The sequence below is a fragment of the Pelecanus crispus genome, chromosome 16 (genome assembly GCF_030463565.1).
Source record: "Pelecanus crispus isolate bPelCri1 chromosome 16, bPelCri1.pri, whole genome shotgun sequence".
NCBI classification, from domain to species: Eukaryota; Metazoa; Chordata; class Aves; order Pelecaniformes; family Pelecanidae; genus Pelecanus; species Pelecanus crispus.
Window position 1 is genome coordinate 5891638 of NC_134658.1, and position 18688 is coordinate 5910325.

Here is an 18688-nt window from a genome sequence, read left to right on the forward strand (position 1 = left end):
CAGATCCAAGCCTGTCGTTACCACAGGCCCCTTGGAGTGCGAGAAAAGTGCAGAGCTAATGCATAGTTATAAAAGGCAACACTGAGAAACATCCCAGGGGTAATTAATCTCACTAGAGCAATTAGTGAAGCTACACCGGTTCAGCCCAGAGGTCCGTCTAAGCTCCATCTCCAGCCACGGACACAGACAGGAGGGGCTGGGGCAGGGTGGGGACAGGCTAATCACGGCCCCCGGGTTCCTCCCAGGTCCTGGAGGCCCAGGAATGAAAATACCCCTTCCAAAAAAAATGGCTTTTCCCCGTTTGATTTGGTCCAACAAAATTGTGCTTCAGAGAGCAGAAAAAGCATCAACAGCCACGGCTGTTTGCAGCCATCTATTGAAGATGCTTTGTCTCCTCACCTATCTGCAGGAATATGCTTTAAAACCCGTTTTGTTTAACCTTTCCTTCTCCAAATTACGCTCCCTCAGTAGCCAGGCATTGGTACAGAGTAGGAGCAGCTGCTCAGGGTGGTTACAGATAAGGGACAGTGGTGTTCTGTCCTAACAATTTCTTTGGAAAAATCCCCCAAAAATTTCTTTAGTACTGCTGGCTTTTAAAACTGCTCGGTTCTCAACCAGCTAATGCTCTCAGGGCAACGCTGAACCTCCCGTTCCCAAAGGGAACTTCACCATGGTTCAGCATTCAGTGTGACTTGGAAGCTCAAAGCAAACAAGGACAGGGCATTTCACCAGCAATGAGGAGACACTGGGAGAACACAGCTCTCAAAGCCGGTGGGGTGGGAGCGGCCCTGGGCTGAATGGGGTGGGGGCACGACTCCGTACTGTGCCCTGTAGCCTGGAGCGCACGTGCTGCACTGGTGGAACCAACAAACTCTGGCCCCTAATCCCCCCGAGTTAATCCACGCCTGACGTCTCTGAGCTGCACCATACCTCCGATGCCCTCGTCTCCATTCCTAATTTCACTGTGTCAACCTCAGCACCTCCCTCAGATGCCCAGAACCCGAATAAGTGAGGCCGCTCTCCCGTGTCACACAGGGTGCTGGGAGGAGGCTACTCCAGAGCCTCCAGTTCAAACCTCCTCCTTTCATGCCTACACATTACCAGCTACAGTCCCGTTATGCCACTGCTGTCAATAAATGCCATTGTGAAGAGCTGGCATCCAAGCCGCCCGGCAGCTTACGGTGCAGAGCTGCCACTGGCGAGGAGGCGTGGAGGACACCGGCTCCCAGGAAGGAGCTCCCTACCCGCGCTGGATTCTGCGCCTTTGGCCCCAGGGCACAGGCGCTCACTGCGAGTGTTCGGTTGTAACGGCAACGCTATTCTCCGTGATTCAACACACAGTCCAGTCCTTGAGATCAGGGCTTTCCAGGTGACGCTTGGCATAGCTGTTAGACGAGTTTCACCACAGAGTCTGAACAGGAGCTGGAAAAACATGAGGGTAAGTGGCAAACCAAAGTGTATGCGCCGAGAATGTTTATAGATTCAAGTATTTTCACTCCTGTAAAAATTTGCCTGAACTCAAAAGGGCAGGTTATGTAAACTGGTATCACTTGAAACTTAGCCTCAAACCAACACCCAGAGCAAAGCCCCAGTCCTGGGACTGCCTGCATCTTAACATCAACATCTGCCACGAAGATGAGGAGGAATTGCTGTAATCAAAATAGATCTCTGAAGTCTTTGGCCATCTCTGTGGGGCATTCAGGTGCCTTTGTTTTTAGGTCTGCATGTACGGTTTTGCTCTTTGCAGTCCTTCCTTCAAGAACTGGAGGTAAGTTGTAGTAGAAGGGTCTTCAAAATTGTTTGAGAAACTAAAGATGCTACTTTCAACATCTTCAGGCTTCATAGAAGTAATGTCCAGGAAGTAGTTGGCATTGATATGGTGAACCTGGGAAAGAAAACAGATGAGGAGAGGAGTCTTTAAAGGCCCGAACAATTCTCCAACCGCTGCCTCGGCCTCTAGCCCAGGACACAGGTGAGAAGACTAACAACTCTTAAAGAATCTCTAATACTTTGCAAATGCTAACTCAGCATCTGGGATTCAGGTTTGCATTTTACAGTCAGAGAAAGATGTCTGAAAGACAACGGTCTGTTTCTTCCCCCAAGAGTGCTGACCCCTCACTTAGGTTAAGAAGATGAAGGCGATTTGGGAAAAATCACACAGGCATAAAACCTAGCTCTGAGCAAGGGCTGGGGAGATGGCAGCCCAACCACACTGACCGCTGCAGTGCGTGCTCTCGGCCCAGCGTAGCTGCAAAACCAGCACCTGAGCTCCAAACGCCTCCGGGCTTTCTGCTCCCCCACGGAGGTGGGAAAGGGGGCCACGTGGCCACTGAACACGGCAACCTCGACAGGCTAGGCTGAGGCCGCTCGCCAGCCCACAGCCTCAGCTGGAGGGGAGCCACTGAAGAGACAGCAAGGAGTCACCGCGCGTGTTACTAGCTAATATCTGGCAAGTGTGGGGCACAATCAGATTAGCCCTGGCAGGATCCTCCACTCCAGACAGCCTGGCTGCTGACACAAAGCAAAGCACCGCACTGTCAAGTGTCAGGAACCGTTGTCGTTCTTCAGATCCAAGGCAGGGGGGCTGCTGGGGAGCACAGCAGAGCCGAAGCGTGTGGACTTGCTAATGGCTGATCTGCTGCGACAAACTCGGGAAATCAAGAGAAAGATAAATGTGCTAAAAGGTGCTCATAAGGAGAGATTTTCTCCAAAGCATGGGCACAAGGGACAAGGGGTGCAGGAAACAAGCTACGATGGCTTCCCAAAGGTCATTGACTCCAACCAGGGACAATGAGGAATCACAGGCAGACAGTTGGTTCAAGTCTGATTGTTCACCCCGCCCCGCCCAGAGCTGCTGCTGTTCTGTCTCTGAATAAAAAGACATTTGTTTCAGATTTCTTGGTAGAGCTGCTGTCTGCCTGCCACAGCATCCCTGAGAGCGTGGCACTGTGAGGGACAACAGCCCCACAAAGGCTCGAGGAGCCAGGGAGAGACTGGGGGAGCGGACACTCGCTTCAGGATCTGCGGATGACCCTGAAGAGACCACGTTCTAATGGGAAGAGCCAAGCCTAGCTAAGGGGTAAGGAACGTACCACCGTGCCGTTGGGGAGGCAGATGATCATCTCCACGGGGAAGTTGTATTTCTCCAGGTGCAGGTCAGCCAGCTTGCTGTAGAACTCATTCTCTCTGTTGGTCTGTAAGGAGACCCGAAAGAAACATGTTTGCATGCACCAAAACTAGCAGAATGGCGCAGGAGGAGTACACCGAACACAGGAGGAAGGGAGGGACTGAAGAGCTGCTTTGTAGCGTGGTGGTAACTGGCTCCATTCTCATGATCTGCTTTACTATTTTTTTTCAGTCAGTCTCCCTCTCACGTTTCAGCTGTAGATTTTCTCTCCAAACAATAAAATCACCCCATCACTGGCAGTTCCCAGGCACACCAACAATGTGATCCCAGCTTTTCCCAGAGTCTCCAGCTCTGTGACTGACCCCAGCTGACAGCACAGGCTCAGAGACAAACTCGTAAGTGGGGAAAAGTGCAATCAGGAGACTCAAGGTTCAGACAGTATTTGCTTGCTCCCTGGGTTACAGAGAAGTCAATTTGTTGATGGCACAAATGGCCTTGGGCAGGGCTATCTCACAGTGAAGCATCTGGTTTGGCTTTTAAAATTGGCACCGTGACAGAGCGAAGGGGGTCATTGTACCATTTTCTTAGCTTGCCTCCATCCAGTGTTTGCTTGGCCCCTGCAATCGCTAGGACACGGAGGGCTTGGAACCGAAATCCCCCACTGGCGCAGGTGTGAGCTCCCCCTCCCACTGGCACCTCTGAGCCAAGCAACGTCTGCGTTCACCAGCGCCAAACGCAAAGGCAGCAGATGTGGCTGCGGCACTCACCTGCAGCTCTTCCAGCTCCTTCACCAGTGACCAGCTGCTAATGAAGCTCTCGTTCAGCAGGGCGAGGATGGGCGAACTTTCCAGGACGGTCTCCCGGAGAGTTCGCCCCGAACCTGGCACAGGAAGAGAGGCAGACGGTGGTTTGCTGTGTTTCCCGAGCTGACTGTTGCTATGTTTGATGCCACCGCTCCGGTTGCTGGGGCAGCTGGCTTGGGCTCCCCCCGGCCCAGCCCATTGTCTTTTTTCTCCTTCGTTGGAAGTTTTCCACAGCTTATTGTTTCCTGTGTGTGCTGCTGGTAGAGAAGACTCACCAGAGCAAACCCCAGCCACTTCCAAGGCCACAGAAGGAACAGGACAAGCTTGCCACAGAGGCTGACTGGTGCGGTGCATTTAGGAAAGGATCAGGCCCCGCGGATCCACCCTGAGTGCCCCTTGCTGTTCATGCCGAGCAGAGCCCATACATGCTGGAGAGATTTTAAGGGCAGAGAGGACTACAGATATCTGCCCCTCTCCCACCCATCACTGCTGTTCAACGTGGCATGCAAGTTCTTAGGTGCTGGGGGGAGGAAACAGCATCAGGACAATCCCAAGCCCACATCTGGCTCTGGCTTCTCCTATGCAGGTGTCAGGGACAAAGCAGGGAGCAGCGTCCCTTTCACCCTTCAAATGCTGCCTCTGCCCCAGCAGACTGAGGGGAAGAGAAAAGAGAAAGACCAGACCCATGCCTCCACCTCGACAAAGGCACTCGAATTAGCAAGTAGGTCTAGGGCTTGCCTCAACTAGATCTGATCCTGCCACTGGGGACCTAAGCTCTGATCAGTAATTCCCCACTTCCAGCCCTTTTCTATTCAGCATGAGCGATGCCAAAAGGAGTAACACAACATTTACTGCTGGCTCGTGACCAGCTCCCTGACCCCCAGCTCTTCTCAGAGCCTGAACTAGGCACATCATTCCTCTAGCCACGCTGGGAATGTCCTCACCTCAGCAGGACTGGTCGTCCAGGGCACCCCACAGCAGGATCGAGTGCACCAGCTTCTTTTCTGCTTTTGCTCTCTCAAAAGCTTGTGTGAAGGGAAGATAGGAGACCTGGAGGCAGAGAGACTGCTTGAGAAATAGACACAGAACAGCCCATCTCAAATATGAGCCGCGTCTGAAGGAACCAGACCTGCCACATCCCATAGGTGACACACAGAGAGTTTTATCTGCAGTAGATCCTGCAGATTAAAGCAAATGACAACTGTGGTGCTTTCCCCAGGGACAACTTCATCTCCCGGTGAGATTGTAGCGAGCCCCTCACAGCAAGTGGGCTGTTACCGGCACCTGCAGAGCCCCATCTTTACATGCTGCAGAAAGCACCTGCACAACTGCGGGCAGGCTGTCTGCAAACGCACCTCAGCAGCCTGGGAAATCTGGCCTCGAGATATTTATTACAAAACCTCACTGAAACGGCCTAAAAACTGGCTGTGAGGGACCCTGCGCAGATTGTTCCAATCGCTCAAATGAAGAGAACTTTATTAACATCTTGGCAGCTCAAAGGGACATTTGTAAGCTCAGGCACAAAGAGGCAGCCACTGAAACGTGTCCCTTCAGCCAAGCAAGCAGTGACAGGCAGTAGCCATCTGCTCCCCAGGCTACTGGCATGTTATATAGTTTGGGTCACCCAATGCTATAAATTTGTGCCTCGCTGGGGGATGCAGAGGCACAGGCGGATTGTGTGTTTTCTGCTGATAAGGAAAGCTTGGTCCAAAGGTAGCTGAACGATGCAAAAGTAACGCCAGAGGAAAACCATTTGTAAGCAGCGCGATTACCTGCTTCAGTCAGAAATCGCGTCGGCAGCTACTGATAAGAGGAAGGAAGGATGAGCCTACATTTACAAGCCTGGGACACATGACATCCAGGCTTTGCTCCTGCCTGTGCTGCTGCGCGACCCCAAATGGCCTTTACTCCCTCATCTGGAAACTGGAAGCCCATCGAGCCACACACGCAGTGCCTGGGAGGCACACGCTGAGCTGGGAGACCTTCACACTACTCTGAATGCTGATCAGGTTGTGGCCTCTGGTTTCTGCTGGTCCTCGAGGTGACTGGACACCTCAGTGAAGATGACCTGCCCCAAATAAACGTGCCAAGGAAGAGCCCGGCCCCTTCCTCACCTTCTTAAATGGATACATGGCCACTTCCAGCTTCTGAGCTGCCTCTTCCCAGGGGATTTGCTGCTGCCAGGTTATCTCTTCGAACACAAACTGAATGGGCTCCCCTGAGGGATCCCTGCTGTCAATCACATTTCCGTTCTCATCATGGATCACAGAGGGGATTGAAGGCCCTGTCGATTCCAGCTCCATCTGCAGGAGAACAGGCGGAGTTAGACATTGCAGACATCCCACTCCTGTTTTTTCTGTACTCCAGGACAGGATAAAGCTGCAAAATAAGACTGTGCAGCTTCTAGTGAAGATACAGCTTGATCTGTTGTCTTTACCAGTTGCAGACTTGTTTTGTTAGGGAATAGCAGGAACACAACTTCATTTCCTTCCATTATTGTCTGACTGTGCTCGCTAGATTGGAAATGCATGAGACCTGTTCACTCCATGTTCCCACCTTCCCAGTGGAGATTTCTGACTGTGGGACCCCAGATCCTTAAAATCCTTGGGACCTGCAGGGCTAGTTTGAAGGTCTTGCTCGTATCACCGGCAGAGCCCTGGCACAGCCCGTGGCTAGCCGCAAGAGGGTGCAACAGGGAAAGCTGTTCAGGAGCTTCCTGCAGTTCAGTGTGCTGGTACATCTGAAATTATTTTCTAAGTCTCTTTTCCTGACTTTTGGCAATTAAAAAGAATTGTGGATCTAGTTTAGGAGAAAATGGGACTGTTAAATTCAGGCATTCGAAATCCTGACTTATGTTTCCTGTCCCAAGAGCTGGGATTACCACAAAATAGAGGAATAACCTCACGCAGTTTCTAAATACACCCCTCTGGGCTCAGGGCCTGGGTTCAGCTCCTAATCTTCCGCCCTACCTATCAGACAACTTTTTAAAAATGGAAAAAGTCACACAGCTCCAGGAGCTTAGGATTCAACCCAGACAGAGGGAAACAATAAAATATCACAAGAACAGGCAACAGGGAGCCACACAGCTGCAAAGGACGTACACAGATCAACAGAGATTATATTGTTATATTGAAATGTTCAAGAGAAAGCTCTAAAGAACAGGGCTAACTGAGGTTATCCCTAAGGTTATCATGGCAGCATAAAACCCTGCTGAGATGCTGCACGGACACAGAGGACTGAGAGTGACTACAGACCTGAGGCAGGTAACCGATATCCACTTCCATGTTGCTGCTTTCGCTCGCCCCATACAGCCACTCCATATCAACGTTCAGAGACCTGCAAGGTGAACCCGATACGTTCAAAGTCATCCAAGGCTAAAGCTGTGTAGGGGAAACCCCAAACAAATGAGAACATCCAGTGCTCCTCTTGCAGGGTCAGCACTAAAGCCCAGAGCCTCTGGCTCCTTGGAGATCACCGTGTTCCCTGCACAAGACCAGCAACACCAGATCGCTGCTGGAGCAGGGCCCAGGCGCCCACCCAACACTGTGGGCAAAGGCACTCACACCCTTGAGTACCATCAAAGTAAGGGAGAGGGGTGTCTTTGCTCCCCCTTCCTTCCCAGGACTTAACTTGCACATTCTGATTCTGCTGAACTTTTAAAAGTGCTTTTGGGAAGCAAAAGGCTTTTGTAAGGACTTGCTGGCAGAGCCGTAAGTGTCTGCTTGCTGTCACAAATGTGCTGACAAGAGCCGTAGGGATTGAGTCACCAGGGTAATGTTATAATAGAATTTTCACTCCAGCCGTCATGGGCAAAGAGATTTGAAGCTTCTTTCCCCTGAAACGCTTCCAGCTGCTTGCCAGAGATCAGGAACAAGCTAGTGTGAAGCTATGCATGCAAAACCTTAACCTGTGAAACACCAAGCAAAAAATATGTTGAAGCAAGAGCATCAGGCTTTGATGAACTTCCGTGCTTTGAGCCAGGCACTGGGATTGCCAGGGGCTGCTTCTCCACACCCTGCCCGTCTCTCCCCATCCTCCAAGTACCAAGGGACAGTTACTGGTGAGTGAATCAGACTCTGAAACGGGTCAGGGATCCTCAGTGACTAGTAGAAATGCATTTGCCAGTTTTACAGGCAACTGCAGAGCTCAATTCACTCAGATTTTCCAGGGACTTGGCTGAAAAGCATGAGCTCATCCATCACAGACACCCGAGGAGCCTTCTACAGCTTGCAACAGGTATCTGACATCTGCAAGAGTCCCTGCCACAGCCAGGGACTGCTGGAACAGGTCAAGGGGAGCAGTGCTTGCAGCAGTGCTACTAACGAAGAAGCTGATGCCTGTCTCTAGGGCAACCTCAGGACAATTTAAATTTTCCATCCCTGTGCATCTTCCCATGTGCCTGCAGATACCTCCCTCTAAAGTGGTTTGGCACAGGACAGCTCAGGCTTGGACGCTCAGTTGACGCACGTGCCAGCTGCAGCCAGGTTGTGCAAGGACATCCGTCCCCAACCCCATGCTCCATGTCCCCAGCAACCTCTGCCCTGCTTCTCCCCTGTCCCTCCTCTGCCCTTGTCCTTCCCTGCCTCTTCCAAGCCAGATGCCCCCCAGACCCATTGATAAACAGAGCTATTCCCGAAAAATTGCATCAGAACCAGTTTAGGGAGCAACTGTATCTAGAGAATTGAGGACATGATGACTGTGATGACCGCTGGCAGAGAAGGATGTGTGGGGAAAACAGATAAGCAAACAGCAGAACTAGCCTGCCCAAAGCTCAGTCTGCAGATCTGCCTTCCCTGCACGGGCCAGGATGCCCTCATACTGCAAGGGACAGAGCTGTCACCGCACTTACATCTTCATAAAAAAAGAGCCCACCAGCCTCCCTGCCCCCAGCCCCCACTCCTGCACAGGACAGGATCCCAGAGCCCCTGGGTTCCACAGCGCCTCATTTATAACAATCCTCAGGTCTGTTCAGCACCCAGGAAGAGAGCGAAACAGCTGTACCTGTTGTTAGGGACGAAGAGCTTAAACTCTCGGACATGGGAAGAATCCTTGGAAAGAACGATGTGACCTGTGAACTGGCCTGGGGAAAACCAGAAGGGGAAATCTGGTGGCTCGTTCAGCTGGAACTCAGCGTGGATCCTGAAACGAGAAAGGAGCCATCAGCTGCAGCGCCGGGAGGCAAGAACAGATCAAGCACTGCAGATGACAGCAGGGAGAAGCTATCTCCAGGCACCAGAAATTATGAAGCTAAACTGGGGCAGAGGTTCAGTTCAAAAAGCTTTTCATGTCACATGATGAAGAGGGTAAAAGACTGGAGCAGATCCCCTGGGTCAGGATCATCTCCAGTATCAATGCCTTTTGGAACTGGGCAGTAAGTGTCCATCCAGGAAGGATGAATTACAGTATCATTCCTTCAAACACAAGAACAGACTAAGACCCCTTCAGCCTCCCTTCCAGCTTGATCAGGCAAATCAAAGCTGTCTGTAACAAACACTCCCAGTAAAACAAGAGAACAATTCCCCAGACCCTCCCCCTTGGAAAGGCACTCCACTCCCTGATTAAACAAAATCTAACAAATTCCTTGCTAATCAGACTCTCCCCTTTCAGCCAGGGATGGTTCCAAACCAAGGGTGATGGAGGAAGGCTGCTGTCCTGGATCTGGGCAACAGTCCCTGCCTCACCAGGGCCCCAGCGACACTGGGAGCACGGGTGCCCTCTTCGGGAGTCAGCAAAGCATCACACACGGGCCAGAGCTGGCTGTGAACCACCCTCTTCCTCGCACTGCTTCGCCTCCCTCCCAGCCAGGACATCTGGTCTTGCTTGGGAACATGACTGCACATGCAATGACATGCACACTCTCTGCCACGGGCTCACAGCAGCCTTCTCCCCTCCTCTGAGATACGGAACAAATTCAGGACTGCTCCCAAACCCTCCTCTAACACCCCGGACCTGTGGCCTTACCTGAACGCTATGGTGTAGTAGAAGGTGCTGATGGCTTGGATGCAGGCCACAGCTCCTTGGGGAGCAAAGCGGGTTTTTACGAAGGGGCGTGGGTGGAACATGCTCAAAAGCCTGTGGATTATGATCTAGAGAAAGAATTTTAAGAGAGCAAAAATGAGAACACCTCCTCCACAGCAGGTCAGCTGCAGCTCCAAAGTAACTCTCCACCAGATCAGAAAGACAAGAGAATCGCTGTGACTTAAAAATTAGCTCAGAGACCTACCTAATCACAAAACAAGGAGATAAAGCAAGAGACTGCTTTTAAAAATAAATCCATCTTCCACACTTTTTATGCTGTTCCCATTGTTTGCAAGTTTCCATCATCCCAATCGCTTGAATGTCTTGAGTACGGTAAACTGATCTACGAGGCTGCCTCCATCAATACTACTTGCCTCCATCAATACTACTTAAGACTTTGAAAGAGTGGGTATACAATCAATAAACACACCAGGCTGCGAAGGTATATCAACTATGTGATCACTAACACCTACCCGGGTACCCCGGGGAACAGCGATATACACGCCTGGCTTTACAAACTATGTACACACATCCTTTCACTTGTCAGTGAAATGCTCACCTCTGGGACGGCACTCAGCAACTGTTCCACAAGGCACGATCTCTTCATAGAAGTGCTTTCTGAACAACCCTCTCCCCTCCCTGCCCGGGAAAGACTAACCTAAAAACCCAAACACTTAAATGAAGCAAGATGAAGTTACTCAAGTCAGCCTCATCTGGCCATGACAGACACCCAGCGCTTTTGCCTGCTCTCAGTTTTATCTCCAATTTAGGAGACGGTACTCTGGGTGTAGGCTGCAGCCTTTTTGCTCCTGTAGAAAGTCCAGGGAGACATAATGCAACAGCCTTGTCCGCTCTAGGGACTCCTGCGATTCACCTGAGCTATAAGGCAGAACACTTATGCAAACCACCTCTCAGGTATATAGAAATTGAGTTTCGTATCTCACCTCTTTGCCCTTGGGAGGTGGAGGGTAAAATCTGTTGTTGGAGAGATACCCAGTGAAGATGTTCAATTCGCTAGGAATTATCCACCACGGATCCCCAAGATCCAGTTTATTCTTTGGAGGAAGAAAGGCTTTAAACTGTCTGGCAAGCATCACGCTCATAGGGGCTGCCGGAGCAGTCCAATTCCTCAGCCCGGACAGAGCGACATGAGAAATCTGTGAACAAAAGACACTATCAGAGCCTAGACAGGACTCTTCAAATGTGCAGTAGTGCTGATGGGTGTAAGTGGGCTTTGAAGAAGGGGAAAAAAAAGTATGACATTTTAAATTCATCCTACCGCTCCAAACACCACCAAATAGTTCTGTCAACCTCCAATTATGTGAGTAATAGGAAATGGGAGAGAGGGGAACATGCCACATAACACCACTGCTTTTGGACTTAGCTCCAGGAGAGCCATCTCTAACGTCTGCTTCAAGCTTCCCAGGAAGGGCGTATTAATTGGGGCACAGTGCTGCTGAGTGCACTGAAAACAACGAAACGCTGCAGAAAGCAGCGAGCTTGCTCGTCAAAGCAAATCCCACGGGCTTGAGCAAGATCATCTCCCCCTCCTAATGCGCCAGCACTTACTCCTGGTGATGCTACCAGCCCATTGGATGTCTTCATACCAGAATTTCTGGCCATACGCATCCTGCATGATACCTACTCCCAAGAAACCATCTTTGCTCTTCGTCATCGTTTCCATGACCAAAGGCTGGAATTTAGCCACAATGGACAACGTCTCCCCGCTTGGATCAGGCGTCTCCTCCTCTTCAAATTCTGAGGTGGGAGCAACCCCTAGACAAAAGGACAGGAACTTAAGCAGCTGTTTCCCCTCCCTCCCCTTTTAAGCAATTGTGAAGCGATTACACATTTATCCTGGCAAATCCAGGAGCACTGGGAGTTTCCCAGCTGTCGCTACACTCTATGCAGTGGCAGAACTCAGACCTGCCCCAGAGACCAGCTTCGGCTGCATGAATTAAAAGGGGAGCCCTCCTTTTAGTGGAGGACCCTCTAAACCCCATGGCTCAGCTAAGCTGCCTCATTTCACCTAGGAGGGATCAGAACACGTGCTTTGGCCAATTCACTACAGCACCAGCAAACAATTGTCTGTATTTTGACTGTACTGTAAGCTCTCCCATGCATTATTATCACCACACTTCTTCCTGCTTGGCACCAGCAAGAGACATTTGCCACACGCTGATACGGTCTCCAAACACGATCTCTCACAATTGCTATCCGAGAGAGACTGCTATGGCCGGAGGAGCGTACGACTGGAACGCTGCGACTCCGTAATAGTTTTGGCCTAGCCTGGGCTGAGCTGTATTTGTTGCATTCGCCTATCCCAAATCCCCTTTAAGCTCCAGACAAAGTAACTTACGTCCTTTGCTAGTCCAGCAATGCGATCTTCAGTCTTATAAAAACTCTACTTTGTGAAAGTGATGTCTAGTGCTTCAGCCTTTTCAAAAACACGCAAAGCTTAGCAGCCTCTCTTCACGTAAATAAGACCCAAACCAGCACCCATTAAAAAATAAGACGTGAATAAAAACTGTTGAGTGCGTTATCTTTGGCTTTTGCTCGGTCTGGCAGAGAGAGCTCTGCGAGGTAGACAGATACCTACCCGTCAGCTTCTCAGCTATCGGCTTGAACTCTTCCGGACTGAGGTACAGATCATTATTTGTGTCCAGAGAAGAAAAGAGAAACAGCCCCTCGCTTCCCAAAGACTTCAGTGCCAGCTCCTAGTTGGGGAAGAAGAGGCAAGTGAGATTTCATTCCAACCTCTTGCAGAAACGCACTCCGGCCCCTCTCAGCTTCAGAGTTAATTTGCATTCTTTCCAGCACACAAACACAGCCATCAAATTGAAAGATTAACGCCCCTTGGCAGGATTTTGTGCTATTTACAATAGGGATCGGTGTCCAGGAACTGTTGGCATGAGCATATTAAAACTACATCTGGCTGAGTAATTCAAACTGAATCATTTGCTCAGAGTCGGCCTCAGAGTCTTTCATCAGAAAAATTTCCAACTTTTTCCAGATAGTTAGTCCTAAACCGGCAGATATTCAGAGCACCTGGAGACCGTGAATTCTGTAATTAACTGATGCGCAGTGAAACAAAGGCGGTCAAATACATGACTATCCACATTACAAAAACACAAAGGAAATGAACTGAGCCCTTGTAACTCTGCAGAAAGCAACTTAGCCTACACCCGTGCTGAGATCCGTGCCAGCGTTACGGTGCGCAACTGCTGCTCAGGTTCCCCTCCAGGTCCCCAGCCTCAGGACTGGATGGAGCATTTCGGCCCCTTGCTCCGTAGGCAGCGCTGCCTACCCATTCAGCCATACAGTGAGGAGCCACAAATCCCATGGTCTTCTCCAGAAATTTCTGCAAGATCCCAGCCACCCTGTGCCTCGGTTTCTCCCTCTGCCAAGTCCAGACGGAGAACATCCAGTGGAAAACACCACTGAAAGGCAAGGCGTCCCTTGGAGCAGCCCCCAGAAAGGCTCTAGATGCTTCTAGTCATTTCCACTCCGCAGCACTCAGCACTGAAGGGAAAGGGACAACTTGTAGGCAGGACAAGAGAGCTCCACGTTGGTGTGAGAGGAAGAGAGAGACAGAGCAAGTCAGACAAGCCACATCCCTGCCAGCCAGCCTGCAGCACATCCCCTGTGACCCATCATTTGGGGCAGCTTCCCCTGCCACCCCCATAAAAGCCTAAAGCTGCGAGGATAAATACTCTGTATTCTGCTGTTTAACTGTGTTTATTCTCTATTGCCTGCAGCACCATTACCATCCCCAGAGCTCCTGAACTAGTTTATTTTCCATCTGTTGCCTGCCAGCCTGAAGCAGCACTAATGCAACCTGGAAGGCTTTGCTCCCATCAACTGCAGCAACAAAAGCACTTAAGAGCCTTCCAGGGCAGTTTCAGGACTGAGACAGACAGAAATAAAGACCCTGGAATACGAACCAGAGATCTGGACGCAGACATGGCTGAGGAAAGACAAGGAGGGGAGCGCACAGGAACTACAGAGATGAAAAAAGGAAGGAAGGAACAAGATGGTTATTTATCTACGCACAGCAACAATCCACTCCCGACTGTCCACGTTCCTGGGGCCAAAACTGTGCCTTTGTTCCCCAAATGAATGGGGATGCATGTCCTTGGCCTTGTAAACAGGTGACGACATTTTCCTGAGCAACTGCCCCGTTCCCTGACAGCCAGGTGCCAGGGTCACGTCATGAAGCCTTGGGCCAGGCTTCAGTACCCCCTCGGCTCTAGATCTTGCTTGTGCATGGCACATAACGCATTAACCTCGTAAGGGCCCGTGTGATCGCTCGCTGTCTGGGAGCCGGCTCACGGCGCAGGGAAGCGTGCAGGGAGCGCACGATGGCTTCCTCCTCTGCAGAGGAGGCTGTCCTGGATGCGTACTGAGCTCTGAAGAGATGGTCCATTTCCTAGTCCTCTCCACAGCGCAGCAGCAATTCCCTGCTGATGAATCTTTCAGAGTCTCTCTTCTTTTCGCAATTCACAGACATGGACCTCGAGGGATGGGAGGCAAATGAGCGACAACATTTTCAGTTGGTTAGACCGCCTGCTGCTGTAGTATTAAGGAAAAAGTCATGATCATTTACTTAACAGGGCTGAAGGAAGAAAGAGAACCAGTTATACTCCACACATGCCGAAGACCATCTCTGACCGCGTCTAAGACAGAACGTGAAGGGGGGAATACGGGTGCCCAGTGTTGGATGTTAGCATCCAAAAATCAATCTAAATCGAGAGCATGTTCCCATCCCCTCAGACTGCGCTTTCACATAGGTTAAGCAACGACAAACCATCAGCTGCAGAACCATCAGGTGGTTATTCCTACAACCACAACGGGCCAGAGATACAGTAGCTTAGCGGTCAGGCGACTGACATGCATGCACACATCTCACACGCGTGTCAGCAGCTGGCTGCACGCGGCCTCCCTGCTAATAGGATGGGTACCGGGCTCCTGCCTGCTCCAGACGACGCTGCCCTCCCCGGAGCCGGCTGAAACAGCCGCTTCTCCAGCAACGGCACGCTCCAGGCAGGACTGGCACAGCACATCAGCTCTGCGCAACCCCACAGGACAGATCGCTCCCTTCGGAAACGTTCATTTCTACACTCACAAAAGCAGGACAGCTCAGCGGCAGCATGGCGCAAGCCCCTCTGCACAGCCTCACCTGCAGCGGGACCGCAGGGACGCACCGGGCCGGAGATAAGACCCCAGCCACGGAGGAACAAAGACTTCCGCAGAGCACGCACCAGTCCTGCTGCGCTCAGTCAAAAGGGATGATAAAAATTATGTTTAAAAGGGGAGAGAGATGTCAGGGCTTGGCCTTTTGCTTTCTGATAACATTCATGTTAAAGAAAGCTCTCCAGAGCTTGTGGTTTTTTTTTTCCTTTTTTCTTTCTAATCTGGGATTATAAGAAATAAAAAGTTTCCCTGTTTGTGCCAGAGGAGTAAGACTGAGCTTTTTCAGTCTTTTTGTAGAGGAGGAGAGTTGTGGTTTTCACAAAGAGTTTTCTTCTCCCACCTGCTTGTGGGTTGTTTAGCTAAATAAACATTTCCATAGAAAGAGACAAGACATATGTTTTAAGCAAGATGAAGGAAAAATAAAAACCTTGGGCTGTTCACGTTTCGTTCTCCTCTCCAGCGGTGCCCAGTCAGAGCTGTTTGCCTGTCCTCTAGGAAAAACAAAACTTCCAGAAAATCTGGCTTTTTGTCAGGCAGGGCTGAGGTCCTCTCCGCCAGCCTGTGAAGGACCGTCCTGACCCTTCTGTCCCTATCAGAAGAATTCTTCTAATTAACTCCTCTGAGCCATTTTTCCCTTTTTGCAATGCAAGAAGAGACAAAGAAAAGAGGCATCCTTTAAAAACACTTGTCTTTTTACTACAGAAATATCCGCTCTTTTCCGCAAACCTTTTTAGACGTTCAAAGACGCACGCCGAAGCGAAGAGCCGGGGGAGTACGATCTTTAACAAAGGTATGCTCCCTCCAAAGCACGCAGCAGTCACTTGAATTATACGGATTACAATCCAAAACAATATCAATCAGCCTAATTTAAAAGAAAAAAAACCCCACAACAAAACCCCTAAAAAACCCCTTCCTGTTTTTCAGCTCACATCCTCCATTCTTTTGCCGCTTCTACGGTCAGAGTCACTCAGGGCACACAAGACCTGCATTTCTGATACAAAAAAAATCCATGAACATCTGAGAGTTTTGGGCCTTTTTTTCCAGGGAATAAAGCAGGAAGGAAAGACCCCTTCAGAGGCCACATCGCCAGGAGCTGCGAAGCGTTACGCCAAGAGCAGGGCTGGGGTCTGGTGCTCCCGCTCTCCCTCCATCTTCTGGCGGGAGCGGCTGGCTGCAAAGTCACCACAGCTGGGCGGTTGGTTCAGCCTGGTGGTGGCCACCGCAATCCCTGTGGCCACTTCAAGCCCGGTGGCCACCACAGCTCTACAAAACCCCAGCCTGGCAGCGGCTACCTCAAGCTCATAGCTGCTGGCGTGCGATGAGGACCACAGCTCAACGGTCACCTCAGCCTGCTGGTGGCCACCATGGCCTGGTGGTGGCCACCTCAAGCTCCATGGCTGCTGATACCTGGTTGTCCCCACAGCCTAGCTGGTGACTACCACGGCTTTGCAGTCACCACAGCCCAGCAGTGGCTACCTCAATCCCAGCAGCCACCTCAAGACTTCAGCCACCAATGCCCCGTGGCCACCACAACCCAGTGGCAGCCACCACAGCTCTGTGGTCCCCTTGGCCTGGTGACAGCCGAGTAGCCACCGATGTGTGGTGGTCATCTCAGCCCAGCAGCATCTACCTCGGGTCTGGTGGCCACCTCAACTCCAGTGGCCACTAATGCGTGGCGATCACCTCAGCCCAGGCACAGACACCTCAACCCCAGTGGCCACCTATGTGTGGTGGCCCCCTCAGCCCAGCAGTGGCCACCTCAAACCCTGTGGCCACCAATGCCTGGTGATCCCCTCAAGCCTGGTGGCCACCAATGCCTGGTGGTCACCTCAGCCCAGCAGCAGCCACCTCACCCCCAGTGGCTACTGATGCCTGATAGCCACCTCAACTCTCGTAGCCACTGACGCCAGGGAGTCACTTCAACCCTAGTGGCCACCTCAACCCCTGTGGCCACCGCTGCCTGACGGTCACCTCAGCCTGGCCACGGCCACCTCAACCCTGGTGGCCACTAACACCTGGTGCTCCCCTTAGCCTAGCAGTGGCCACTTCAACCCCAGTGGCCACTGATGTGTGGCAGTCCCCTCAGCCCAGCAGCAGCCACCTCAACCCCAGTGGCCACCGATGCCTGGTGGTTACCTCAACCCCAATGGCCACCTCAACCCCAGTGCCCACCTCAACCCTGACAGCCACTGATGCCTGGTGGCCCCCTTAGCCCAGTAGTGGCCACCTCAGCCCTGATGGCCACCTCAACCCCAGTGGCCACCAATGCCTGCAGTTACCTCAACCCCAGTGGCCACCTCAAGCCCCACGGCCACCTCAACCCCAGTGCCCCCCTGATGGCCACCGATGCCTGGTGGTCCCCTTAGCCCAGTGGTGGCCACCTCAACCCCAGTGGCCACCGCTGCTTGGCGGTCCCCTCAGCCCGGCAACAGCCACCTCAACCGCGGTGACCACCTCAAAGCCCGCGGTCCCCTCAGCCCCGGCGGCGCGATGGCGTCCCGCCCGCCATTTCATCCCTCCCTCCCCTCCGTGAGGGGCAGCGCAGCCTCAGGACCGTCCCCGTCCCCCCGCCATCTCCTCCTCCTCCCCCGCCACCTCTCGCCCTTCCCGTTACCTGCTGCCGGGCTACCTCAGCGTCCCGGTAGTATTTAACGGCCACTATGGCTGCCAAAGCGGCGAGAACCAGAGCCAGGCGCGGAGGGGCCGCGCCGGGACCCGCCATACCCGCCTCGCTCAGCGCCACCGCCCCGCCGCCATGGCCGCGCCGGCCGGGGGAGGCGTCAGGCGGGCAGAGCCGGGCGAGGAGGGGCCGGGGCCGGGCGGGGGCCTGAGTCCTCCCCGCGGGGGCCGGAGGAGGGGGAGAGGGGCCGGACGGGGGCCGAGGCCCCCGTCCGGCCCCTCTCCCCCTCCTCCGGCCCCCGTAGAGACCTTCCTAGAGTCCGGCCGAAAAAACCCCACTTTTGGGCCTTAAATTTCTCCGCTGCAAGGACTCTTGGAGGAGCTTAATCGCCCTCCTCTTCAGCAATCTCCTCGCTTTCCATGGTTTTTGCTTTTAATTATCGATGGGAGACTGGCGCGTCTCCCCCCCCCCCCCCCCCCCCCCGAGTTTCCAAAGCCGCCTTTGTTCCTTAATCCAGCATTTCCCCAAAAAGAGCCGTATCCTGCTCCTCTCCTTGGTTTCAGCTCGCTAAAATGGGTGTTTCTTTGGGGTTTCACTCGCAGTGATTTCGCTGGGGTTTAAGCCCCAGGATTGCATGGACGGCAATCGGGGGACGTGGCAGCTGAGCCTCAGCCTCCTGCCGCCACATCAAGATCCCCAAATTTTTAGCCATTTCTACCATCACCCCACATTTTGAGCCATTTCTACCATCACGGACCTCTGCAACACCCCGAACTTTTCCACTCTCCCTGCATTCTTCGTGCCCTTCAGGTCCTTCTGCGTGGCTGTCACATTGCTCCTTAGCAATGGCGGGGCCAAGAGATGTATATTTAGTCATTTTAATCTTTCCTCATAAATCAGTCTCCCGCTCTTCTCCTTACATGCAAT

General features: G+C 52.2%; 1 protein-coding gene across 2 annotated transcripts; it reads right to left on the reverse strand.

The window, feature by feature from the left end:
* Positions 1-1525: 1525 nt before the first annotated feature.
* On the reverse strand, positions 1526-17863 carry SELENON (selenoprotein N). Of its 2 annotated transcripts, none has more exons than XM_075721863.1 (12): positions 17756-17863; positions 12548-12665; positions 11594-11724; positions 10893-11105; positions 9892-10016; positions 8932-9069; positions 7185-7266; positions 6045-6233; positions 4875-4980; positions 3895-4007; positions 3093-3194; positions 1526-1885 (listed from the first exon to the last, which is right to left on the reverse strand). In XM_075721863.1, the coding sequence occupies exons 1-12, from the start codon at positions 17861-17863 to the stop codon at positions 1715-1717; spliced, it is 1596 nt and encodes a 531-aa protein (XP_075577978.1). In that variant the 3' UTR covers positions 1526-1714. The 2 variants fall into 2 exon arrangements, with proteins under 2 accessions (XP_075577978.1, XP_075577977.1); XM_075721862.1 differs by having other exon boundaries at positions 11594-11726; positions 12493-12665.
* Positions 17864-18688: the final 825 nt, after the last annotated feature.